This window comes from Bos javanicus, chromosome 11 (genome assembly GCF_032452875.1).
Source record: "Bos javanicus breed banteng chromosome 11, ARS-OSU_banteng_1.0, whole genome shotgun sequence".
In the NCBI taxonomy this organism is placed as follows: Eukaryota; Metazoa; Chordata; class Mammalia; order Artiodactyla; family Bovidae; genus Bos; species Bos javanicus.
The window spans coordinates 96148168-96175050 of record NC_083878.1 but is presented as its reverse complement, the minus strand read 5'-3'; the positions used below and the strand labels follow the sequence as shown (position 1 = coordinate 96175050).

At 41.6% G+C, this 26883-nt stretch overlaps 1 protein-coding gene across 11 annotated transcripts in view; it reads left to right on the top strand.

Moving 5' to 3' along the window:
* Positions 1-26883, top strand: part of MAPKAP1 (MAPK associated protein 1) — a 232357-nt gene that overhangs the window by 83613 nt on the left and 121861 nt on the right. For all 11 annotated transcript variants that reach the window (XM_061433515.1, XM_061433511.1, XM_061433516.1 and 8 more), the window contains one exon: positions 25486-25658. In XM_061433515.1, coding sequence (XP_061289499.1) covers positions 25486-25658 — 173 coding nt within the window. The remainder of the gene's footprint in view (positions 1-25485; positions 25659-26883) is intronic.

The following is a 26883-nucleotide window of genomic DNA, read 5'->3' as shown; positions in this document are numbered from 1 at the left end:
TAATGTTGTGATAGTTTCTGGTTAACAGTGAAGCGACTCAGCCAAACATGTACATGTATCCAACCATTCACTCTTAAATACTTCAGCTTGCATCTTCTAAGGAGAGTGACTTTCTCTTACTCATCCACACATCTTGAATAATATTTTATAGTCTCTTGTTCCTATCCATACTTTTAGTACTTCAGTTTTTCTTTAAACATTTATATTGTGTTTCTGCTCAGTCTGTTAACTCTTATATAATGCCTTCTATGTTATGCGAAGAGTTGACTCATTGGAAAAGACTCTGATGCTGGGAGGGATTGGGGGCAGAAGGAGAAGGGGACGACAGAGGATGAGATGGCTGGATGGCATCACTGACTCAATGGATGTGAGTCTCAGTGAACTCCGGGAGTTGGTGATGGACAGGGAGGCCTGGCGTGCTGCGATTCATGGGGTCACAAAGAGTCGGACACGACTGAGCGACTGATCTGATCTGATCTGATGTTTTATGATTAGGGGCTGTAACAACTCAGTTTTTGTGACTTTTTTTTGGCGGGGGGTTAGAATTCTTTGAGGCATATTAGTTCCTCCTGAGCGGGTTAGTTTGCTCCTGTCTCGTACCTGGAAGCAGTCAGTCCAGAAGGACTTTAAATTCTTGGTTTGAGTCTTTCTGGTCCATCAGGTGGTATGAATTTGCTATGAAAATCTTATATGAATATGAATGCCAGGTTGTGGTTGTTAAGTCTCAGAAAAAAAATATTTTGGACAAGCATTTTCCCTCATCAGGTGGGGAAACTTAATTCTAATTTATGCTCACATATATGGGGCTTCCCTGGTGGCTCAGAAGGTAAAGTGTCTGCCTGCAATGCAGGAGACCCGGGTTCGATCCCTAGGTTGGGAAGATCCCCTGGAGAAGGAAATGGCAACCCACTCCAGTATTCTTGCCTGGAGAATCCCACAGATGGAGGAGCCTGGTAGGCTACAGTCCACGGAGTTGCAAAGAGTCGGACACGACTGAGTGACTTCGCTTATAGGGCTTTTGGGTTTCAGCTTTATTATACATTTTGATTGGGCTATCCTGTGTATCAAAAAAAGCAGACACTTAATATCACCTTACTTGGCAAATACCATCACTAAGTCAAAAATGGTGTTCTGCTTCCCTTCCAAGGTTTCCCTTTTCATCTTATTTTTGGGCCTTTGTGAATTCCTTCAACACTTGCCAGCCTATTGGGTAAAATAAGTGTTTTATATTACATATACTTTATATTTATCAAAGTCTATAGTTGTTTTATTTTAGGTGGTTGGTTAGGGTACATTGCCATCTGGTTGAAATAGAAGTCCTTTAGTAAAAGTTTTTTACTGTGTTTTCTTAAATGCTGTGGAAAGAATATATGTTACAGAAGAAAGAGAAAGGTAAGAGATAACTTATATGTAAATATATCATCGTTCTTGATTTCATGAAAATGTTGATTCAAAGTATAATACAAGACTCTCCCCTTCAGAAAAAGAACTTTAAGATATTTGGTTTTAGAGGAAATTATAGTAGGTAAAGATTGTGATCTTTTGAATCAGTCAGACCTGGGTTTCTACCTGAGTTATTTCACTGCCTCTGTGACCTTTAGTAATTTCTTTAACTTCTTAGCAGTGTATTTATCTATAAAATGGGGCGATGGCAGTTTTAAAGATCAAAAGGATTAATATATGTAGAGGGCTCAACCTTGTGCCTGAGTAAATGTTAGCTCATTTTAATTTTTGTTTCTCTCTTTTCAGAAGTATTCATGGTGCTATACAGAGTGTTAGATGTGAAACATCTCACATTCCACATGTAATTATGTGAAGTGGTATATGGGGACCTGGGAGACACAGCCATAAAGGGAAAAACAAGAAAAGTACTTCAAGGTTAGAAGATGGGGAGGAAAACAGTAAGCTTGACAGGTGACCAGAGCCAAGGAGACCCTGTGGCTTCCCTCAGCTTTCCAAGAGCAGGGCCTCTTAAGGATGCTGTCTGCTCTGGCTCTTTCTTCCGTGTTCTGTTCAATTAGTTGTACATCCCTACACCTTCAGGTCAGAAGGAGCTCTTACTTTGTGTCGCCCAACAGAGCTGCCTAGGGTACTTCAGGAAAAGGAAACTTGTTCTCTTCTACAGGGATCTCAAGGGTAGTCAAGGATTTTCATTCTCACAGTTCAGCAAGTAAGCATTTGGTATCCCCAGAGTTCTGCAAGTACCTTAAAAGAAAAGAGATACAGCTGCATTCTTCTGAATAGGAAATAATCAACAGGAATATTGAAATATATATATATATATATATATATACACACATACTATGCAGCATCAGCATATATTAGGTAGTGTGAAGCTTTTAGATTTTTTTTCCTCCTCCCCTTGGTATGATTCAATCCAATTCTTGTATAACTTTTTCATTAGACCCCACTGTGGAACATCAGAAATAAGAGGGAATTGTGTAGGCCACTTCTATGTAACCTTTGACTCTATATCTTTGCATGCCCAAAGACAAGAAAAGTATGTCTTATTCATTCACTGTCTGTATATATTTCTCTTGGTACTGCTATTGTCACTTTGGTTTTTTAGTAAGGGAAATTGGCTTATTTGAAATGTTTGTCTTAATCCTCTATGGAAATATCAGTTTACAGGAAGGTTAAGGCAGCTCGTTTAGGTTCCTCTCAGAGTCTCTGCTGCAATTGTCGGAAAGGAAGCCCCAGGGAAGCCCCCGAGCACAGGCTTTGGAAGAGCAGTGGCTGTGCAGAAGACACGCTCGAGATGCATTATCAGGTGCTGTCTGGAGAGTAGAAATTACCGTGTGAAGGCGGAAATGCTGATGTCTCCACTTTCCCAACTTAGCACAAACATCTTCTTTATCTTTGGTGAATTTTGGTTCCATAGAGGTGGCTCCAAGAAGCCTTAAATGCAAGTGTGAAATTGTTTTTAGAATCCTGGCTTGAAAGCATGGTGTTTGGGGGTTTTCTTCACTTGCGTTCTTTTTCTTAAAGGAAAAGGTTTCATAGCCTCCCCTGTCAGTGTCATTTCCTTTTCTGTGATGACTTGTTCACTGTTATATCAAAGGATGCAGGAAGTAAGGAAGGCATAAATAGATAAACAAACAAACAAATAAATAAAAAGCTTTGCTGCCTTTGTTACATCTTAAAAAGGCTTGACTATAACATAATGGGAACAGAGCAGCTATTTGATTGCAACTTTAGGATTTTTCCGTGAAACTTCGAAGCAGGCCTGACTTATTTTCTGTTTTAAATAACACTATGACATGGGAGAAGAAGTGCACCATGGTTGCAGTGGGACTTTCGAATGTATCGTCATCCTGGTCAGGGTAGGTGCCGGCATGGAATGCTCTCATCACAGTGCTTGCTTGCCCACTGACATGTCATGTTCATCCTTTGTAAGGCCCAGAAGATGATTTGTAAATTATTTGCTTCTTGCCCCTGTACAGTGTTTTGTTTGTTTCTTTTTTTAACCATCCTAACCATTTTTAAGTGTGCAGTTGAGTGGTATTAAATACATTCATGATGTTATATGATCATCATGACTATGTGTCTACATAACACTTTTCTTCTTGTGAAGCTGAAACTTTATACTCATTAAACACAACTCCCTATTCTTCCCTCCCCCTGGTTCCTGGCAGCCACTGTTCTACTTTCTAACTCTATGATTTTTACTACTCTTAAGTATCTGCAAAATGGCTGTCTGAGGAGGCCTTACAAATAGCTGTGAAAAGAAGAGAAGTGAAAAGCAAAGGAGAAAAGGAAGGATATTCGTATCTGAATGCAGCATTCCAAAGAATAACAAGGAGAGATAAGAAAGCCTTCCTCAGTGATCAGTGCAAAGAAATAGAGGACAACAGTAAAATGGGAAAGACTAGAGATCTCTTCAAGAAAGTTAGAGATACCAAGGGAACATTTCATGCAAAGATGGGCTCAATAAAGGACAGAAATAGTATGGACCTAACAGAAGCAGAAGATCTTAAGAAGAGGTGGCAAGAATACACAGAAGAACTATACAAAAAAGATCTTCACAACCCAGATAATCACAATGGCGTGATCACGCACCTAGAGCCATACATCCTGGAATGAGAAGTCAAGTGGGCCTTAGGAAGCATCACTACAAACAAAGCTAGTGGAGGTGATGGAATTCCAGTTGAGCTGTTTCAAATCCTAAAAGATGATGCTGTGAAAGTGCTGCACTCATTATGCCAGCAAATTTGGAAAACTCAGCAGTGGCTACAGGACTGGAAGAGGTCAGTTTTCATTCCAATCCCAAAGAAAGGCAGTGCCAAAGAATGTTCAAACTACTGCACAATTGCACTCATCTCACACGCTAGTAAAGTTATACTCAAAATTCTCCAAGCCAGTCTTCAACAGTACGTGAACTGTGAACTTCCAGATGTTCAAGCTGGATTTAGAAAAGGCAGAGGAACCAGAGATCAAATTGCCGACATCCATTGGATCATCGAAAAAGTGAGAGAGTTCCAGAAAAACATCTGCTTCATTGACTATGCCAAAGCCTTTGATTGTGTGGATCACAATAAACTGTGGAAAATTCTTGAAGAGATGGGAATATCAGAACACCTGACCTGCCTCTTGAGAAATCTGTGTGCAGGTCAGGAAGCAGCAGTTATAAGTGGACATGGGACAACAGACTGGTTCCAAACAGGGAAAGGAGTCCGTCAAGGCTGTATATTACCACCCTACTCATTTAACTTCTATGCAGAATACATCATGAGAAACGCTGGGCTGGATGAAGCACAAGATGGAATCAAGACTGCCAGGAGAAATAACAATAACCTCATATATGCAGATGACACCACACTTACGGCAGAAAGTGAAGAAGAACTAAAGAGCCTCTTGATGAAAGTGAAAGAGAGTGAAAAAGTTGGCTTAAAACTCAAGATTGAGAAAACTAAGATCATGGTATCTGGTCCCATCACTTCATGGCAAATAGATGGGGAAACAGTGGAAACAGTGGCTGACTTTATTTTTCTGGGCTCCAAAATCACTGCAGATGGTGACTGCAGCCATGAAATTGAAAGACACTTACTCCTTGGAAGAAAAGTTATGACCAACCTAGACAGCATATTGAAAAGCAGAGACATTACTTTGTCAACAAAGGTCTGTCTAGTCAAGGCTATGGTTTTTCCAGTGGTCATGTATGGATGTGAGAGTTGGACTATAAAGAAAGCTGAGTGCTGAAGAATTGATGCTTTTGAACTGTGGTGTTGGAGAAGACTCTTGAGAGTCCCTTGGACTGCAAGGAGATCCAACCAATCCATCCTAAAGGAGATCGGTCCTGGGTGTTCATTGGAAGGACTGATGTTGAAACTGAAACTCCAATACTTTAGCCACCTGTTGTGAAGAGCTGACTCCTTTGAAAAGACCCTGATGCTGGGCAAGATTGAAGACAGGAGGAGAAGGGAACAACAGAAGATGAAATGGTTGGATGGCATCCCCAACTCAATGGACGTGAATTTGAGTAAACTCTGGAAGTTGGTGATGGACAGGGAGGCCTGGCATGCTGCAGACCATGAGGTCACAAAGAGTCAGACACGACTGAGCGCTGAACTGACTGACTGACTGACTGAATGAAGTATCTCATGTAAGTAGAATCATACAGTATTTTTGTGTCTGGCTTATTTCATTTAGCGTAAATAGCCTCGAGGTTCATCCATGTTGTAGCATATTGTAGGGTTCCCTTATTTTTTTAAAGCTTAATAACATCCCATTGTAGGTGTACACCACATTTTGCTTATCCATTCATCTGTCAGTGGACACTTGCATTGCTTCCATTATTAGCTGTTGTAAATAATGCTGCTTTAACACGAGTGTACACACATTTCGTCAAGACCCTGCTCTCCATTCTTTTGGGTGTACACCCAGAAGAGGAATGCTGGATCATTTGGTAATTCTAATTTTTAATTTTTTGAAGAGCTTCCATATTGTTTTCTACAGTTGCGGTACCATTTTAGATTTTCACTAACAGTACACAGGTTTACCAGTTTCTTCACATCCTTGTCAACTCTTGCTATTTCTGGGTTTTTGGTTTTTGTTTTGATAGTAGTCATTCTGATGAGCATGAGGTGGTACCTCATTGTAGTCCTGATTTACATTTCCCTACTGATTAGTGATGTTGAGCATCTCTTCATGTGCTTATTGAACATTTGTATATATAACTTTGGAGAAATATTTATTCCAGTCATTTGCCCACCCATACAGTTTTATGAAAAGTAAAAGAAGTAGCTTCGGAATTATAAGTGACAAGAACTCAGGCTCTGGAGTTAGAAAGCTCCCATCTCACCAGCCACACGATATTTTGGGCAACTTACTTCATTTCTCCAAGCTTCCATTTCATCTAAAATGAGAATAGTTGACTCTATCTCATTAAGTTGTTTGGGATTACATAAACTAATATTACAGATGTCAAATATATGGTCTAGTATTTGATCTATAGTGTTTAATACATATTAGCTGCTGTATTGCTGGAGTCATGAGCCAGTCATAAAAACACATTTTAGATCTTTGTTGTCTTCCTGCTTTGATAGTATAATTCATTCCATTTTTGAAAATTTTCTCTTGGTGTTTCAGTTCATACTACTTGTTGTCCCCGGAGAAGGCAATGGCACCCCACTCCAGTACTCTTGCCTGGAAAATCACATGGACGGAGGAGCCTAGTAGGCTGCAGTCCATGGGGTCGCTAAGAGTCGGACATGGCTGAGCAACTTCACTTTCACTTTTCACTTTCATGCATTGGAGAAGGAAATGGCAACCCACTCCAGTGTTCTTGCCTGGAGAATCCCAGGGACGGGGAGCCTGGTGGCCTGCTGTCTATGGGGTTGCACAGAATTGGACACGACTGAAGTGACTTAGCAGTAGCAGTACTTGTCCCAGTCACTATAATGTTAGGTGAAACCACATGGAATTGAAAATCTTGCAGATCATAAATGATTATCAGAATTTCATGTGATGTAACTTAATGTAATAGAAACTATTTAAGTGTCTAATATATGCCAGAGTATCTTGTATGCTATTTTATTCATTCTTCCCAGATTCCCTATCAAGTGTATATTATTTTCTCCATTTAGGGCTGGGGAAACTAAGACTTAGAGAACTGAACAGATTTGCTTGTGTTTACACAACTTTAAGTAATTAAGCCGGAATTCAGACTCGAGTCTGCTAAATCCAAAGTTCATTCATTTCCTAATTTCTGCCACCTGAGCAGTCTCATCTGAGACTATCTCTGAGACACCCCTGCCCTTCCTCTGTGCCCAGTAAAGATGAGAGTTAGAGAAACTACTCCATTTCTTCTTAGTTGCCAGTGACTTGGGTTTTCTTCAGCGCAGTGAACATCTTCAGCGCAGTGAACAGCATGTTCTGTGTTCCTGTACAGTGTGTGTGCCTTTGTCCATCTTTTTCACATTTGAAACACAGCAGCTGCAGTGTTGGCTGCAGTCAGCTAAGCTCTGCCTTCATCCCATTTCTCACTGCTCTCACCATCTCCATCCTTTATTGGACTTCTCTTTTGGGCGGGTAACATGCTAGATGCTTTATCCACAGTGTCTCAGTGTCCCTATAATTCTAGAGCATAGGGGCTAAAATCCTTTACAGGTTGGAAGGAGACTGAGGCTAAATGGAATTATATGATTTAGCTGAGGGTGCAGGTGTGTCTTGTTTCAGGGTCCTTGTCTTTTCTGCAGCACTTCATTTCCTCCTCCCATTCTTAGAGAGGTTCTCATGGAAGGGATAGCCTTTGCTGCGGAACGTCTACAGCCCACCTGGGTGTGTTAGCCCTGCTAAAATGCCCCCTTTCTTTCCCCACTCCTTTTCCTCTTAGAAAAAGGCCTGTTCCTTTCCCTCTCCTTTTCTTTTCCTTCCTTTTTCCCTCCCCCTTTTCCTTCCTTTCTTTCTTTTTCTTTTCATTCTGTTCCTTTCCTTTCCTCATTCCCTCCCTCCCTCTCCTCCTTCCTTCCTAATGAAGTTTAAATACCAAGATTAGGAAACTACTTAATGTAGTTCCTAAAGGAAATTGGATTCTTTAGATATCCCCATTTGATTTTTTTCTGACACTAAAAATTATCTCCCAAGTTTAATTTGCTTTCAGAGGAATTATCATCTTTTAAAATATACTACTAAAACAAGCTAGATTGAATTCCTATTAGTTTCAAAAAGGGTGACCTTCTTCTCAGACTTTGAATGGTATCTTTTAAATAATAGGATTTGGGAGTAATTGCTTAATATCTGAGTTCAAGGTAGTGACCTAACACTTTTGAGTTCTAAGGAAAGCCATTTGCGCTTGCACCCTACTCACTCCTAAACTGGATAACTGGGGCCAACTTTCTTAGTCACTTCATGAACTGTGTTGGTGAAACCTCTTCTCTTAGCAGCTGGAAGTTGCACTTTATTCTTTGTTATTTCATTGTTTCCTTTAGGGTGAGGAAGAATAATTAAGGAGAACATCTTTTCTGAGCAGCTGGAATCAAATTCCAGCTGACTGCGGCACCTGTGAAAATGGCACCTCTGCCTCTGGGTGGCAGGGTAGGGTGCCAGCCGGGGCGCCTGCGACAGTGGGCTCCGAAGTGCAGACAAGCGGCCATGCCACACCAGCCCTGCCCTTCTGGGAGCTTCAGATGGCAGTAACACCAGTGAATGCAAAGTGTCTGTTTGAGACTAATTAGAGGAATGATTTGTGAAACGGTGGCTATTTATTTAATTAATCACCAGCACAAAGCCCTAAAACCCATATTTTAAAAATCCCTGTTAGTTTGCCATGTGGTTAATAGATTGGGGCACATTAAAAAGTGACATGGTGATGTATTAAAAACGTTCCACCTAAGGTTCCTTCAGGAAGGAGCGGAAGCTGTCTGCTTTAGATGCTGAAGTGTAACCTGCCAGGATTTGACCTGTCTGAGATTTTAATATTTGTAAAGGCATTTATCTTTTGAATAGCATCTTCATTAGGACATCTCCTTTTGGAATATTTCAAAATATAAAAATGTTTGTAGAGTAATTTTAAAATTAAAATTAATTTTGTTGCAGGTTCTCTTCACAATGAGAAACTGTTTTCCCATTAAATTATACTGTATTTACTAAGCTTAACCATATCTCTTATAACATAGGTCATTGTTATATTTTTGGGTGGGAGAGTCATTTACTGAAATAATAAATGCCATGGCATTTTTTTGTTACAGCTGTCAGAATTGCATTTGTTCTGCGTGTGTGTGTGTGTGTAGTTTTTAATCAAATGGTCACAGAGATAGTTGGTATACTTGGTCAGTCTCAGGTCAGGTGAATTGTCATTTTTGGATAGTAAGAATAAAGATAGAACTAGATGACACTGGCATTCAAAATGAGAAGAAATGGCTTAGATTCTAACAAATGATAGTGGTTTTTACTCATACAAACTTCTAGTTGGTTTTCAGTGTACATAAATGTGTGTATGTACAGGCCATCTTGCATTTTATTAATAACTATTTGATGCTAATCTTGATATGGTTGTGATCCACTCTTTATTTTAAAGACACAAAATCATTCTGAATGATCAATGTGTTCCTGCTAAACAATCTCTCCAAATTTTTAAAGAAAATGTGTTGCTTAGGTGGATACTTACAAGAAAATTGTCCAGCCCCTAGGATTGTGTTTCTCTGCTGTGTTGTGTAATTACCTGCTCGGTTAGAAAGGAAGCAGGAATAAAACATGAGTATGTTAATGCAGCCTGGAGCTGATGTGGTGGTAATGATTACAATGCAGATAAAGCATTTCTCATAACTGCCGTTGCCTACTGGAGCCTTTGAAACATCTGGACCTTTAATTGAAAAATAGTATGGTGCTGTGCAAGGCAGACGTGCTAAGTGAAGTCACTAATTTAGAATACAAAAATATAATTGATAAAGTGTTTTATTTACATTGTATTTAAATATTCATACTTTGTTATGTTTTGTATAACAGGGAATTACTGGGTTAAATTTTCATGAACATAGACAGTTTAAATGAGATAAATTAAGTGAAAACGTTAATGGAATTTTACACTGGAACCAGAAAGCAGTTTGCTCCTGGAGGGTACCGTGTATGTTTGTTTCTACTGGGGTCTTCCTTTTGGAAAGCAAATAGGTTATGGTCTTATTCTTTGGGTTTAGCATTTAAGACGAACTAACCATCAGTTGGTAACATCGTTGCATTTCATTCATGTTGTTGCTATCATATCTTATTACTTAGTTTTTTAAAAATGAAACATTTCTTGGCATAACAGTAAATGGCTCTAATGGCAACATTATCGCCCAATAAACCGAAGCCTTCCCCACCTCTCCGGGGCAGGTTATCAGAGCTGCCCAGGAGAGTAGAAGAGCTGGTGAAGGGCGTGCAATTAACCTTTGTCCTGCATTCGCAGCAGGGGAACTGACCTAGCAGCCTTCCGAGGAAATCCAATTTAATTTAAAATGAATTTGAAAAGACAAATTAGCCATATCTATTTTAATAAGATAAAATCCCGATTCTCCCTGTGTCTGGTTTAGTTAGGACCTCAGAGGAGATTGGACTGACTACAACTGAGGATGAACTGGAGGGAAATAACACCAGGTAGCTGAGGAAAAGCCCTGGAGACCCTGGGGCCCGGGTGGCTTGTCAGTTCCTGCAAGTGAGCAGGTCTCGTGCTGCCTGTTTCCACAGAGAATTGCAACCTGAGACGGGCCTTTGTCTCGTCAGACCTTTGGCTTGTGTTGGAGCTTGTGCCATGTTGATGTCATAGGCAGCTTGCCTGCCTCTCCAAGGACCAAATTGTTATTTTCTTGCTTTGTCATTATCGATGCACATTTGGGTCCTACCCCCTGGGTAACCACATTTGGTACAGTTGCACCTCACAATTACTGATGAGTCTCTTAACCCAAGAGTGAGGATTCTCTGAGGCCCATGAGTTGGTACTTGACCACTACGTTTTGAGAACTGAAGCGGAGGGTTCTGCCTCCTCTTCAGGGAGCTGGTGTTCTGTCCTGTTTTTATTCTCTGAAACATAGAGATGATTTACTGAGCCCCTTCTGTGTACCCAGCAGCCAGGAAGTCTGTAACTGTTTCTGCCTTGTGCTTGCACACAAGAGGGAACTGTTCCGGAAGCTGTTACCCTGGTGTCCCTCTCCGGGACCAGCAGTCCCTGGAAGAGCTGCAAGTGTATGTGATGGGCAGAGCAGAAGGCAAGGAGTAATTCTGATCTTCCCAGCACTTCTCAGGCAGAGGGATGTTTCTGACTCAAACTGGGACCCTCAGTTCTGAAACAGTGGCCACAACACGAACCAGCAGCCTCTGTAATCTTTCCTAGATATCCAGGCCTCCCCACGAGTTCTTCAGGACTAGGATTCACCAAGAGGGGAGGCTTTTACGATGAAACAGACCTGGGTTAGAATCTCGATTCCCACCTCCACGCCCCCCATCACCCACTCCCAGTCGAGAGATTTGGAACAGCCTACCATGTTTCCTCAGTGGTGCTAGTGGTAAAGAATCAGACTGGCAGTGCAGGAGATATAAGAGACATGGGTTCAATCCCTGGGTTGGGAAGATCCCTGGAGGAGGGCTGGCAACCCATTTCAGTGTTCTTGCCTGGAGAATCCCATGGACAGAGGAGTCTGACAGGCTATGGTCCATAGGGTCACAAAGAGTCAGACACAACTGAAGTGACTTCAGTTCAGTTCAATTCAGTCACTCAGTCGTGTCCGACTCTTTGAGACCCCATGAACCGAAGCAGCACGCCAGGCCTCCCTGTCCATCACCAGCTCCCGGAGTTTACCCAGACTCATGTCCGTTGAATCGGTGATGCCATCCAACTATCTCATCCTCTGTCGTCCCCTTCTCTTCCTGCCTTCAATCTTTCCAACATCAGGGTCTTTTCAAATGAGTCAGCTCTTCGCATCAGGTGGCCAAAATACTGGAGTTTCAGCTTTAACATCAGTCCTTCCAATGAACACCCTTCGCATGCACCTAATGAACCTCTCACTCCTCAGTTTTAACAGGCAGTGAGCAACTCATAGGAATGTTGGGCACATTAGATAAGATAATGTGTGAGAAGTAATTGGACCCTGGTTTGTTGTTTAGTCGCCAAGTTGTGTCCAATTCTTTGGCGACCCCATGTACTGCAGCCTGCCAGGCACCTCTGTACACGGTATTTCTCAGGCAAGAATACTGGAGTGGGTTGTCTATTCCTTCTCCAGGGGTTTCCCTGGGTTTCCCAACCCAGGGATTGAACTCGTGTCTCCTGCATTGGCAGGCAGGTTCTTTACCACTGAGCCACCAGGGAAGCCCTTGGACCCTGGTCAGTTCAGTTCAGTTCAGCCGCTCAGTCGTGTCCGACTCTTTGCGACCCCATGAACCGCAGCACACCAGGCCTCCCTGTCCATCACCAACTCCTGGAGTTTACTCAAGTTCATGTCCGTTGAGTCGGGGATGCCATCCAACCATCTCATCCTCTGTCGTCCCCTTCTCCTCCCACCTTCAATCTTTCCCAGCATCAGGGTCTTTTCAAATGAATCAGCTCTTTGCATCAGGTGGCCAAAGTATTGCGGTTTCAGCTTCAGCATCAGTCCTACCAGTGAATATTCAGGACTGATTTCCTTTAGGATGGACTGGTTGGATCGCCTTGCAGTCCAAGGGACTCTTAACAGTCTTCTCCAACACCACAGTTCAAAAGCATCAATTCTTCAGCCCTCAGCTTTCTTTATAATCCAGCTCTCACATCCATACATGACTACTGGAAAAACCATAGCTTTGGCTAGACGGGCCTTTGTTCACAAAGTAATGTCTCTGCTTTTTCATATGCTATCTAGGTTGGTCATAGCTTTTCTTCCAAGGAGCAAGTGTCTTTTAATTTCATGGCTGCAGTCACCATCTGCAGTGATTTTGGAACCCCCAAAAATAAAGTCAGCCACTGTTTCCACTCTTTCCCCATCTATTTGCCATGAAGTGATGGGACCAGATACCATGATCTTAGTTTTCTCAGTGTTGAGTTTTAAGCCAGCTTTTTCACTCTCCTCTGTCACTTTCATCAAGAGGCTCTTTAGTTCTTCACTTTCTGCCAGAAGTGTGGTATCATCTGCATATCTGAGGTTATTAATATTTCTCCCGGCAGTCTTGATTCCATCTTTTGCTTCTTCCAGCCCAGCATTTCTCATGATGTACTCTGCATATAAGTTAAATAAGCAGGGTGACAGTATACAGCCTTGACGTACTCATTTCCCTATTTGGAACCAGTCTTTTGTTCCATGTCCACTTCTGACTGGACCTCCGTACATGTCCAGTATGCTTCCTGACTTGCATACAGATTTATCAAGAGGCAGGTAGGTGGTCTGATATTCCCATCTCTTTAAGAATTTTCCACAGTTTGTTGTGATCCAGACAGTCAAAGGCTTTGGCATAGTCAGTAAAGCAGAAGTAGATCTTTTTCTGGAACTCTCGCTTTTTTGATGATCCAATGGATGTTGGCAACGTGATCTCTGGTTCTTCTGCCTTTTCGAAATCCAACTTGAACATCTGGAAGTTCATGGTTCATGTACTGTTGATGCCTAGCTTGGAGAATTTTGAGCATTACTTTGCTAGCGTGTGAGATGAGTGCAATTGTGCGGTAGTTTGAGCATTCTTTGGCATTGCCTTTCTTTGAGATTGGAATGAAAACTGACCTTTTTCAGTTCTGTGGCCACTGTTGAGTTTTCCAAGTTTGCTGGCATATTGAATGCAGCACTTTCACAGCATCATTTTTCAGGATTTGGAATAGCTTAACTGGAATTCCATCACCTCCACTGGCTTTGTTTGTAGTGATGCTTCCTAAGGCCCACTTGACTTCACATTCCAGGATGTCTGGCTCTAGGTGAGTGATCACACCATCATGATTATGTGGGTCGTGAAGATCTTTTTTGTACAGTTCTTCTGTACATTCTTGCCACCTCTTCTTAATATCTTCTGCTTCTGTTAGGTCCATACCATTTCTGTCCTTTATTGTGCCCATCTTTGCACGAAATATTCCCTTGGTATCTCTAATTTTCTTGAGAACTCTAGTCTAGTTCTTTTTCTTGCTCCTGTTTATATTTCAACATGTACTTGCAAACTGTTAGATGCAGACTTTCTCAATTGGCTCTTTGCAGTTGTACCATTTTCATACTGTAAAAAAAAAAAAAAAAACACATGTATTTTTTGCTGCAGACAACCATCTTTCTCTGTCACCAAAGGTGTAGACTTTTTGTGTAGCCTTTGCTTGTTGGGAATAACACCCCTCCCAGTTATTTCACATGTACGTTTTGAGGATGAAAGTGAATTTTGTAATTGGAGAAATATAAAGCTATTTATTTCCATTTTGTCTGATGTTTTTACATTGTTTGCTAGGAGGTGCGTCAGGGACTTGAATTAATTATAATTACTGAAGAGACGTACACTGATTGGGCAAATAAAGTAGTAAGCCCATTTGTGCCAAGGCCATCTAATTAAATTCTAACTTTGGATAAGCTAGATATGCATGAAAGATTAATTTTAAGAGGTTTTTATGACTTACTAAATTATGATTCAGTGAAATTTTTGAATTATATCATTAAGGAACATTGAGTCTTAAAGTGATAAAGCAGTCATGAACCTACTACAGTATAGAAATTTGTGGGTTTTAAAAAGCTATTCAAAATTAAGGAGATAGCGTGGCCTTTAATTTGTATTTTTCAAAGAATCTTTTACTTAATGGTAAAGTCAGTTTGTTTATTTATTTACTTACTTGGCTGCACTGCACAGCCTGCAAAGTCTCAGTTCCCTGACCAGGATTGGAAGCATGGAGTCTTAACCACTCGACTGCCAGGAAAGTTCCTTAAGTTGTATGTTGACATTTAAAATTTTTGAAACATTTAACCAACTGAAACCCTGCAAGAAATGAATATGATAGGTGCACCTGAATTATCTCCTTCAATATTTATACAATGTTATATTCTCCAAATACTTCACTATCTCTGGAATTAAATTGTCCTTGGGGTACTTGGAGGGTTGTACCAAATTTTCCATATAATTTAGGAGGGTGATAATGGCTCTACTGTAACCTTTTCTGGAGATACATCATCTAGTAATGGAGCCAAGTATACATTCTCCATTGAGTTTTAATTTTAAAAGTTGATATTAAATCTTAAAAAGACTCATTATATTATGATAATTGATAGAGTTTAAAACATGTAACTCTTCTTTATGGTTTTTAAAAAACCTATTTTTACTTTTAAAGCATATTGATTTTATTATATAAATGATTTAAAAATGAAGAGGTCCCTAAACTTACCCTAGGTGATGGGACTTAGTTCATGCAAATTACCTTTCCCTGATAATACCATCATTATAGAACCCATTGTTTGTATAATTAAATGCAAAGTGCTATGTAACATTAATGATCTAAAGAATCCCACAATGGCTATGAAAATTCAAAATGGACACTTTACATCCCATTATGCTTTAAGATGACTGGATTGTGCTTGTGAGAGCACCTCCTGGTACAGGCTGTAACCATCCTGAGGCTGAATGAGGAAAGAATTCTGTGGCTCTTCTCTCATAAATACTGATCTTTCCCTGTTGTCTCCACTTCTCAACCTGGTTTGAAGGGACTTTTTGTTGAAGATCTGCCTGGTCTGAGCAACAGTGTAAGTAACAATATAAGGATTGATTGACACTGTGTGACAATTTGCACTTCACAGAGAACTTCAACATGCTTTATTTTTGCTTTGTCCAGTGAGTCTTTTGAGATGGAAGTCTCATCTGCGTTTCATGGCTGAGGAAATTGACTTTCAGAGAGGTTATGGGCTTGCCCAAAGTTAGACCACTCAAGGCTGGCAGGGCCAGGTCCACGTCAGTTCTGTAGACTCTGCAAAGAGGTCCCTAGTGAACATAATCCATGATGGGGAAACCTGGTAGCATCAGGAACTGCTTTCTGAATTTAAGACTGAGTAAATGGTCATTATTCTAGATGCCGTATGGGTCAGATCAGTTCAGATCAGATCAGTCCCTCAGTCGTGTCCGACTCTTTGCGACCCCATGAGTCGCAGCACGCCAGGCCTCCCTATCCATCACCAACTCCCGGAGTTCACTGAGACTCACGTCCATTCAGTCAGCGATGCCATCCAGCCATCTCATCCCCTGTCGTCCCCTTCTCCTCCTGCCCCCAATCCCTCCCAGCATCAGAGTCTTTTCCAATGAGTCAACTCTTCTCATGAGGTGGCCAAAGTACTGGAGTTTCAGCTTCAGCATCATTCCCTCCAAAGAAATCCCAGGGCTAATCTCCTTCAGAATGGACTGGTTGGATCTCCTTGCAGTCCAAGGGACTCTCAAGAGTCTTCTCCAATACCACAGTTCAAAAGCACCAATCTTTCGGCGCGTAGACTTTCTTTTTTTTCCCTTTCATTCCCCTGTCACCCCTTTCCACCATTTTGTAAAATTTCTCACTGGTATTCAAACATGAATAATAGCTGGTCTTTCAGTTGGTGTCTTAAAAAAAAATTATTCAAGGCTGTTACTCAAATTTCATGTGGTAACGGTTTGAAACAATAGCTCTAGGCTTTTTTTTTTTTTTTTCCAAAAGTGGGAAAAGACTGTTAGAGTATCAAAACAAGGAAGATTTATTTTAAATAGAGAAAATCTTTACTTGCAAGCAACAGTATCTTTTCTTGTTTTAGGTCCAGGACTGTAATCAAGTCCGACTTTCTGCAACTACATGGGCTGTAGCCCACCAGGCTCCTCTGTCCATGGAATTCTCCAAGCAAGAATACTGGACTGGGTTGCCATTCCCTTCTCCAGGGGATCTTCCTAACCCAGGGATTGAACCCAGGTCTCCTGCATTACAGGCAGATTCTTTACCATCTGAGCCGCCAGGGAAGCCACATATTTATTGTAGATGCTATAGAAAGAAAATATCAGAAAATGATCAGCCTAAGAAAAAATAATGGAAATAACATTTTCTATGCTGTCTTGTACTATTTAAACGGGTTATAGATAGTCTGGCTCATTGCACAGTGTTTAGTAGCTGAGTTATTTTATTGGGGGTTCTCATATATATATGAAGGGGTGTCTCTGGAAATGGACCCCAGTGGCACTAGTGGTAAAGAACCACCTGGCAGTGCCAGAGACATAAGAGACGTGGGTTCAGTCCCTGGGTCGGGAAGATCCCCTGGAGGAGGGCATGACAACCCACTCCAGTATTCTTGCCTAGAAAATCCCATGGAAGAGGAGCTTGACGGGCTGCAGTCCATAGAGTAGCAAAGAGTTGAACATGACTGAAGCGACTTAGCACTGTGGAAGTGGAGTGAAGTTTTTCCAGTTTCCTGAGGTCTGGAACTAAGATCAGTGGCTAAAAGCTGCAGAGAAAGTGTCCCTCAATGTAAAGAAATGTTTTAGCCATCAAAACTGTTTACCTGCAGACTTCAGAGGGTGACAGGGACTTCATCAGTGGAAGATGTTCAGGACAGCTCGTAGGACAACCATTTGGTGAAAAATATTTTAAAGGGGATGACCCTTAAATTCCTTGTAGTTTTAAAAGTCTATGAATGGCAGTGAAGGTGGTGGTGTTTTTTTTAAGTTTCTGAATTTAAATCTAGGGGAGAAAAAGACAGCTTAATGAAGAACCAACGTTTGCTGAGCATTTACTATAGACTGGGCAGTGATAAGTGCTTTACATGCGTAGTCTGATTGAATCCTTTCAACAATTCCATGAAGAGGTACTTTTATAATACACTGTTACTGTGTGGAAATAGTGACCCAGATAAGTTAAATAAAATTGTCCAAGGACACACAATAAGTGAGAATTGAACCCAGGTCTTTCTGATTCCACAACTTACACTTTTAATCACCATACTGCAATGCCTCACTAGCTCCTATTAATAGAATAAGGATCCTGGAGGTACCCAGATCAGACCTTGACCTTGTTAAAGAAAGAGTGACAGTTGACGTTCTTAATAATAAAAGCTTAATGTAACCAAGGTTGGTGATTCAGAGGAAATTAATGAGATTTTGTCAATTTTATTTTAAACTTAACTTGTCAGAAAATACAGTGTCCAGTGACAAACTGTAGGAATGTTTTTGACAAATTAACTTGACTACAGGTGTCAGATCGGGGAAATGTTAATTTAATAGCCTTTAAGCATTCCAGATTTATTGAGGATTAAGATAGCACTACAGAGTCAAGACCCTGGTTCTGAATGGATTTGTCATAGAATTTTACACAAAATCTATTCAGAAGTTCAGTGCCACTATTTTGAATGTAAAAAAGTGAGTTCTTTCCATGAGCTCATAAAGCCAGCATTTGTTGAGAGCAGAATGCTTCAGTCTGGGGTTTTTGTTTCCTCTTCACATAGACCCCTGTTTAATTTCTCGTAGTTGATTAAACTTGGCTTAGGCCAGAAATAGATTCAATTTTGCTTAAAATCCTCTCTGTGATCAAATGAAGTCCCTTAACCATCATCAGTGTAATGATAGTCTGAGACCCCTCTCCCAAGTCTGGTATCATGTTAGTAAAGGCTAGGCTGTTGGTAGGGCTTCTCTGGTGGCTCAGACGGTAAAGAATCCACCTGCAGTTCAGGAGACCTGGGTTCAATCCCTGGGTTGGAAAGGTCCCCTAGAGGAGGACATGGCAACCCACTCCAGTATTCTTGCCTGGAAAATCCCCATGGACAGAGGAGCCTGGTGGGCTACAGTCCATGGATTCACAGAGTCCAACATGACTGACTAAGCGCAGGCTGTTGGTAGACTGTAGCCTCCTTTGGTCCTTGTTGAGGGAGTTAGGGAAGAAGGTACTGGTGGAATGGAACTGCAGCCATTCCTTTTAAGAGAGTTTTAACTTTTGAAGGCCACAAATAATCCTTTTATCAATTTGCATCGTTTTTTGAGATTACATCCAAGTACTGCATTTCGGACTCTTTTGGCCAATGGCCATGATGGCTACTCCATTTCTTCTAAGGGATTCCTGCCCGCAGTAGTAGATATAATGGTCATCTGAGTTGAATTCACCCATTCCAGTCCATTATAGGTCGCTGATTCCTAGAATGTTGACATTCACTCTTGCCATCTCCTATTTGACCACTTCCAATTTGCCTTGATTCATGGACCTAACATTCCAGGTTCCTATGCAATATTGCTCTTCACAGCATTGGACCTTGCTTCTATCACCAGTCACATCCACAACTGGGTATTGTTTTCGCTTTGGCTCCATCCCTTCATTCTTTCTGGAGTTATATCTCCACTGATCTCCAGTAGCGTATTGGGCACCTTCTGGCCTGGGGAGTTCTTCTTTCAGTATCCTATCATTTTGCCTTTTCATACTGTTTATGGGGTTCTCAAGGCAAGAATACTGAAGTGGTTTGCCATTCCCTTCTCCAGTGGACCACATTCTGTCAGACCTCTCCACCGTGACCCGCCCGTCTTGGGTGGCCCCACAACTCTTAACCTCTGTTCAATATACTTTAGCAATGATACATTGGGACCAGAGTGTGAAGGGGATTAACTGTCATGCTAAAGAGCTAGAATGCTAACACTGGGGAGGGCCAGCATGTATTTCTGTGTGACAGGCATGGTCAGTGATTAGAGAAAAATCACTTCAGTAGCAGTGAGAAAATAAAGATTTGGAAAGAGAAGAGATTTTTAGAGATAGGGAGATAAGAGACTGCTGCAATGGTCTTGCTGAGAAATGATGAAGCTTGAAGTAGGGCAGAAAGATTTGAGAGATATTTCAGAGACATTTGAAAGGAGTTAAGGTTCTTAGCTTGAGTGATGGAGTAGGTGGTGAGAGCCATAAATGAGATTGAACATGGAATGAGAGAAGCTGAAGGAGGAAATGGGTCTTGGACATGTTGAGTTTGAGATTTGGCTGCACTGTCCAGGCTATAATGGACAGGCCGTGTAATGTGAACTCTGAAGTCCAGTTGGTCTTCATCAGTTGCGTTTGTGTTCAGGAATAGTTTGGTTCAAGAATACTTTTCTTTCTGACACCTGAACCAGGGGCATTTCCCAGTTTGGGAGCTGCTCTGGAGAGAGTTGTTCAACTCCAAACTTGTCAGCTCAATGCGTTTCTTACTTTTTATTTCTTTAATAAAAATGACTTAACCTGCCATTGAAAGTGTCTGAGTTATATTTTCAGCTTATTTTCCCAACAGCCTGTCAGAGCACTGGCACATAGTGTGTCCTTAATAAATTTTGCCAGATACCTTAACATAGGCTGCATTTTCAAAGTTGATCCTTTCTCTTACTTAAAGCTCTCTTAAGCTCTGTATAGTAGCTCTTTTTTTCTCCTTTTTGGTCATTTAATTATAAATATTTTGTTTGTAATTATAAAAATAATACCATGCTCAGTTTAGAAAATGCAGAAAAATATAAAGCAGAAAATTAAAATGAAACACTCAAAATCCCGTGTCTTAGGGAGAATTCATATTCACTTTTTTGTATATTGGTATAGAAAGTATTGAAATACAGTAAGTGTCTTTTCCTTGGGTTAATGGTTCTATTGGATGGAAGGGTAAATTTTTTTTTTTAATCTAGGAGGCTTTTTCGAACTGTCTTTAGTCAAGGTTGCTTCTGAGCTCTCATAGTAGCCTGTACTTTCCCTCTTAAAGCTTTATGCACATTGTACAGTATAGATCTTCAGCAGACCATGAATTTGGTGAAGATCTGCACTGTGTCTTAACTTTGTCTTCAGAGCCCAATATGGTGTTCCAGTGGGTGTTTGTTGAATGCATGAGAGACTGGGAAGGATGGAGCTAAACCAGTTTCCCCTGTCTCTGTTGTGACCCCTTCCTTGTGCTCTAGTTATGCCTCCATGTCCCCACTCTGTATTGTGAAACACATAAATTGCCACGCAGTGAAACTGTATGATACGATCTTTGTTTATTGCTAGTTGCTTTTTAATAGTTAGATGTTAGCTTTGTGGAATATTGCTTGCCTTGATGTGTGATGAATACTTTTAATCCTTTGGTCACCTTTCTTTTTTTAAAATAAGTTAATTACTTTCTATTATGTTGATGGATTGTTTTATGTTTTAGATGATTCTCTCTAAATATTGCAACACAGGGACTATTAGATAGAGCTAACTGCCACCACCTTGAGTTTTTTCCGAAGAGGCTCCTTATTAAAAAATACATAATTTCAAGGTTTGTGCAAGGCATTTTTCCCCAGTCATCAGTGCCTCAAGATGAAATTAGAAGATTAAAAAGATAAAGTGCTTTATTCATTTAATAAGTATGTGCCATATTTATTCTCATAGTTTTTCGCACACTTGCTATTTCACTATGAAATAGAGGGTACCATAGAACTATCTGCTTTCATTTCCTAGACAGTGATGACTCCTTGCAGTCAGATGGCAGTGGCAGTAATCTCCGGAGTTGCAGTCCTCCCTGGTTCTCCTTGGCCAGCTCCTTAGAATGCCCCCTCTCGAGGAAATGGCAGTGTTTTGGGCATGTTTTTGAGAAGGAGCAGGAGACAGTTGTCCAGCCTTGGAGAGTGGGGACTGATTCTATTTAGTATAACTTTAGTGAAAGAAGATGCTGAGGTTTAGAGTGGAGGCTTTGGAGTCAGACAGACATGGATTTGAGTCCTGGCTCTTCACTTTGGTAATGGGATCTTGAGCCGATGACTGTAGCCTTGTAAGCCTTGGTTTTCTCATTTATATTACGAGGGTAATGGTAGAACCCTACCTCTTATAGTGATTGTGAGAATTAAATAACTTAGGCAGGCATTTAGCAGAGTTTATTTAACACTTAGCTGTAAATAAATGTTAGCTATTATTATAATAATAGATATTATTAATAGGACTCCTACAGCATCCATCTTTGGCCTCATGTGACCTTTAATAGACTTGAGTAATAGAAATGGGTCTGATTATGAAACTTAGACCCTTTCTAGATACTGCACTGCATTTCTAAAGCACTTTATAATTTACAGAGTACATTCACATTTGTCATTTCATTGAATCTTTGTATCTTGAGATACTGTGATTCCGATAGCCCCTCAGTTCCAAGTTCTTCCAAGAAAGGAGGAGGAATAAACAGAAATAAGAAGGGAGAGCAGTGACAGCAACTAGAGGGTCTAAAAATGAGTTTGAGAAGAGAGTGGTAGGAGGGTGTGTAAACCCACTCCAGAAAGATTGCGGCTGTTTTCACTTTAACCTTTTGACTGCCTGACAAAATGACACTTGCTGTTTAGAGACATCTTTGCTAGTCATTGGAGTTATTACTTCCAAGCTGAAAACTGTGTCTGTGTGTGTGTGTGTGTGTCTGTGTGCATGCGCGCGCATGTACACATGTATACATGCATGAGAGAGAGAGCTTTATGTAGGAGAATTATCTTTTGTATTATTTGTTTTTATAACATAGAGGGAAGACAATAAAGAAAAAAAAAACAACCCTATGGATCTAATATTAGATGCTGGGTTATATGAGAAGTGGAATTTCTCTAAAAATGTTTTAAACTGATTTTATGTATTTCCTTACTCTAGTTCTGATATTTTTTTCCACCTTTAGATCAATACAGTCCTGTAGAGGATGTTAAAGATGGAAGCAGTTGATTGTTCAGGTCCCTCCATCTCCGTCTGCTACCAGGAAACAGGCCCATAGAAGTAGGACGAGTGGGATGGAGGGAAGAAACTAACGTTTATTGAGTTCCTACCATGTGTCCCAGTAGGCATTTGAGTCATTCATGCATTCATTCTGTAGTTCAACAGAGTTTTTTTGGAGAGTCTTCTGTGCACCAGGCACAGTGCTAGCCATTGTGTACAGAGCAGTAAACAAAGCAAACGTTATTATGGCTGTCCTCATGGACGCTCAGAGGCCAGTGGGGAAGGCATACACTGAAGATGCACATAAATAAATAGGTCCTATCAAATTGTTAAGCCTTCTGAAGGAAACGAACAAGACAAGGGTGAGAGGGTTGACTGTGGAAAGGTTTTCTTTCTATAGGATTATGAGTGGAGGTTTCTCTGAGGAGGTGTCATGTGAGCTGAGCCTTGAATACCAGTAGTAGCAATTCTCACAAGAACTGTCTGATAGACAGCGCATCCTATTGTTATCACCTTATGTACCAGCTTGAGACCACATGTTAGAGAATGCAAAAGTCATAAGAAGGAGCCTCCTAGATAGATACATGAGTAACACTTGCAGTGGCCTTAAGAGGGGAAGAAGCAGTCAAGGCACACACATTCAGGACATTCCTAGAAGGCCAGTGTAGCTGAAGTAGGTGGGGGAAGAGAGGCAGTAGATGACGTTGGAGGGTTAGGCAGGGGTCAGATCACGCAGTGCCTTGTCGCACACTTCGTGGAGTTTGGATTTCATTCAGAGTACCATAGGAGCCACTCAGTGAAGGAGTTTCAACAGGAGTGTAACATAATCAAATTTGATGATGCAGTTTGGTATCCACAGTAGTGTAGTACTGTAGTGGATCATGTAGTACTGTAGTCTGTATCAGGTGAAAAAAAATCACTTACAAGTGGACACCTGCAGTTCAAATCCATGTATTCAGGGGTCCTCTGCATTTTTCATCTATTGGCAGTACATGAGGGAAGGACAGGGGCTGAAGGTCAAGAGGCACGGTTCGTGGGAAGTCTGAGGAGAGAAGCACAAGTGTGCAGTATGGTCTCGGGGGTGCAGGGATATAGCAGGCCTGCTGTATGGCACTGAGTGTCTGAGTTTTATCATCATAGGATTTAAAGTAAAATCCATCTGTATGGTTGCATGATTTTTCTCCAGTGTTTAGCTGAGGAATGCAGAGGGTTGGGGTCATATAAGATTGATGCTCTGCAGACCGTGTCCAGGGGAATAAGAGCGTATTAAAATTGTATTTGTGGAGCTTCCCTGGTGGTCCAGTGACCAAGGCTCCACACTCCCAGTGCAGGAGGCCTGGGTTCAATCCCTGTTTGGGGAACTAGATCCCACATGCCACAGCTAAAACATCCAGCTCACGGCAGCACAGATCCCATGTGCCGCAGTTAAGACCTGGTGCAGCCAAATAAATAAGTAAAAATATTTTAAAAAATCATATCTGCAAAGGAATGATTATAATGGCTATGTAGTCTGGAGGTGGGGTGTTGGGAAATAAGGGTGACTGATAGATAATTAAGAGGTGGTTCAACAGATTATAGGGTAAAGAATTTGAGGGACTACTTGAATAGATGAGGTAGAGGTTATTAAAGTATATTCAGGTTTTAACCTTGTGGTCTAGAGGTTAGGATTCAGCACTTTCACTGCCACGGCCCAGGTTCAGTCCCTGCTCAGGGAACTGAGATATCCCGCAAGGTATGTGGCAAGGCCCAAATTTAAAAACAAACTAATTCATTTAATTAAAAATTTTAAAGTGTATTCAGTGAGTAGGTGTTGGGATATTGGAGTTGTTCTAAATCTCCAGTGTACCCAGCGCAATCAGTGATTTGAAGAGTGGATGAAAAGGCGTTGGGGGTGACGTGGTCTAGGGATTGAGAGCCTTGGGTATTGGACAGATTTTCCTTTTAGAATGATGACAGGAATTGGGGTGGGAAAGACTGACCAAGAACTCAGGCCTTAGTGAGGGAGCAGGATGACCAAAGGCTGGTGGGTAACAGAAACAGGAAGGGAGAGGGAGAGGCTGGTACAGTTGGGTGGCTTGGGTCTTAAAGGAACAGGGGTTTTTGTTTTTGTAAGAAAGGAGAATTAATAGTTTGGAAATAGCAGGACCAAGAATACCCACTCTGCCTGTTGGCCTTAAAGGTTTGGAGGTTAAAAAGAATAAAGCAAAGCAGTCTTCTGGACAATAGAGGAAGTAGTATCCTCATGACTGGCAGGTTTCAATTATGGCAAAGAGGTGGAGGAATGTTTTTTAAAAAGAAGTAATGATTTATGGGGAGTTTGCTGGTTCGTGCAGGAGTTCCAGAGGGGAGTGGAGGGCTTGGGAGAGAGGAGAGAGAGGTGTAGGGGAGGGATTAGGGACATGTAGGTCAGTGTGAGTATGGCCGTTAGGGCAGTAATAAGACCAGAGACCCTTGAACTTTAGTTCAGATGAGTGAAGTAAAGAGATGTACTGCATAATGGAGTTAGCCCCCCATCGTCTCCGAGAAAGAAAGCGCTTGGTTCCAGTACTGCTAAATGCTTCCTCAGAGAATATGGTAGCTTACCCAAGGTCTCAGGGAGTGATATAGCAGTTTTCAGGGAGGGCAGCTGATGCCAGGGTCAGTCTGAATAAGCAGCAGAACAAGTCTCCTGACACCAAGCATTAGGTCTGCTCACCACTCTCATTTGTTCATTTTAGTTGTAGTGCTCATTTACCTTACTGCTGGCAGAGCTGGATCCATTCGAGCAGCAGAAAATTCAAATTAAAAAAAAACGAAACTCTTAAAACTATAAACAACGTTTCCCCTTCAGGACCACCCCAGGCTCATAAGTTGGTCTGTGCCCAAAGAATGAGAGCACAGGTCCTGGAGGGCAGTCGTTGTAGCCCAGTGGGGTCTGCGTGACCAGAACTGTGTGCTTTACCCTCACGCGTGTGCTCTGTCCACAGGGTCACGTAGGCACAACAGCGACCAAGAAGATCGATGTCTACCTCCCCCTGCACTCGAGCCAGGACAGACTGCTGCCAATGACGGTGGTGACCATGGCCAGCGCCAGGGTGCAGGACCTCATCGGGCTCATCTGCTGGCAGTACACCAGCGAAGGACGGGAGCCGAAGCTCAAGTAATCCTCCCTTTTCTCAGCTGCTCTGGTTTCTGGCTGTCTCCTGGCCACCCGTGCTGCCCTTTGGGCCTGGCCAGTTTTTCTAGGCACTGGCCTGGGAGCCAGATGTCCACACTGATCCAGGGCAGGCTGCTCACCAGATCTTGGGCCTGTGTAACTCAGGCTTGTTATCTCAGAGAGTCTACCTGCCAAATAGACCCAAGTTTATGAATCCGGACCCGAGGAAATGCCTTTCCAAAGCCTTTTATGATGCTTGCTGATTTTATAAAAGGGGCGTGGACGGTAATGGGAGGGAACTCACGTTTGTTGAACAGAGATCATGAGATGGGCATGGCGCCAGACACTGCATACCTGATTTCTCATTTAATTCTCCCACTTCCTGTGAGGTGAGCATAGCAGTTCTTGTTTAGCAGAGGAGGCAGCTCAGGATCAGAGAGCTGTTCTTTGCTGCTGTTACACCAGTGCGAGTTGACCCAGTCAGAATTTGATTCCCAATCTGTTTGATGCCATGATTTTTACATTATTTCCCTTTGATCTGAATTATAGTTTTCTTTGTTACCAGGCAGTGGTCCAGTTTTTCCCTAGACTCCATTCCTCATTAAACTGTTACATTAAAAATGCAGTGCTTGAAAGTAGTCTCTGTGCTTGTACACCATAACTTGAAGTTTAAAGCGGCTTGCTGCTTTAGTCCTCCCGTACTTGAATGTCTTGTCTGACAGGCATCCTCTCCTAGCTTTATGTGCCCTTCCTAGCAGTAGGGCTAAATGTCGTGGTTGCCTTCGTTTTGGAAATGGATTCTCATGGAGACGTTTTCTTCTCATTTTGAGTTAGAATGGTCCAGTCTGTCGTGTGTGTGTTTAGGTACATTAAATTTGTACTTTAAATCATTCTTTCAAGTTCTCATTGACAGTGCCTTCCACTTTGCCAGAATAAATTGTGGATATAATGATAATCCTTATTGTTCCTATGGCAGTAGGAAGCCTTTCCAACCAAGATATCACATAGGCTCAGAAAAGGATTGAGTCTGCAGCTGTACTCAAGGCTCAGCTACGGTGTTGTTCCTTTTCAGCATAAAGTGGAAACAAGCCAGTGCTAGTGACTTCATAAGTGTTGTCTGAGTTAATGCTTAGAATATTGCTTGATGTGGGAACTGAAACCAAGAGAGGCAAAGGAACTTGCCCCGGGTTACACAGTGAGTTGAGCTGTGGCATACATTTTACAAACA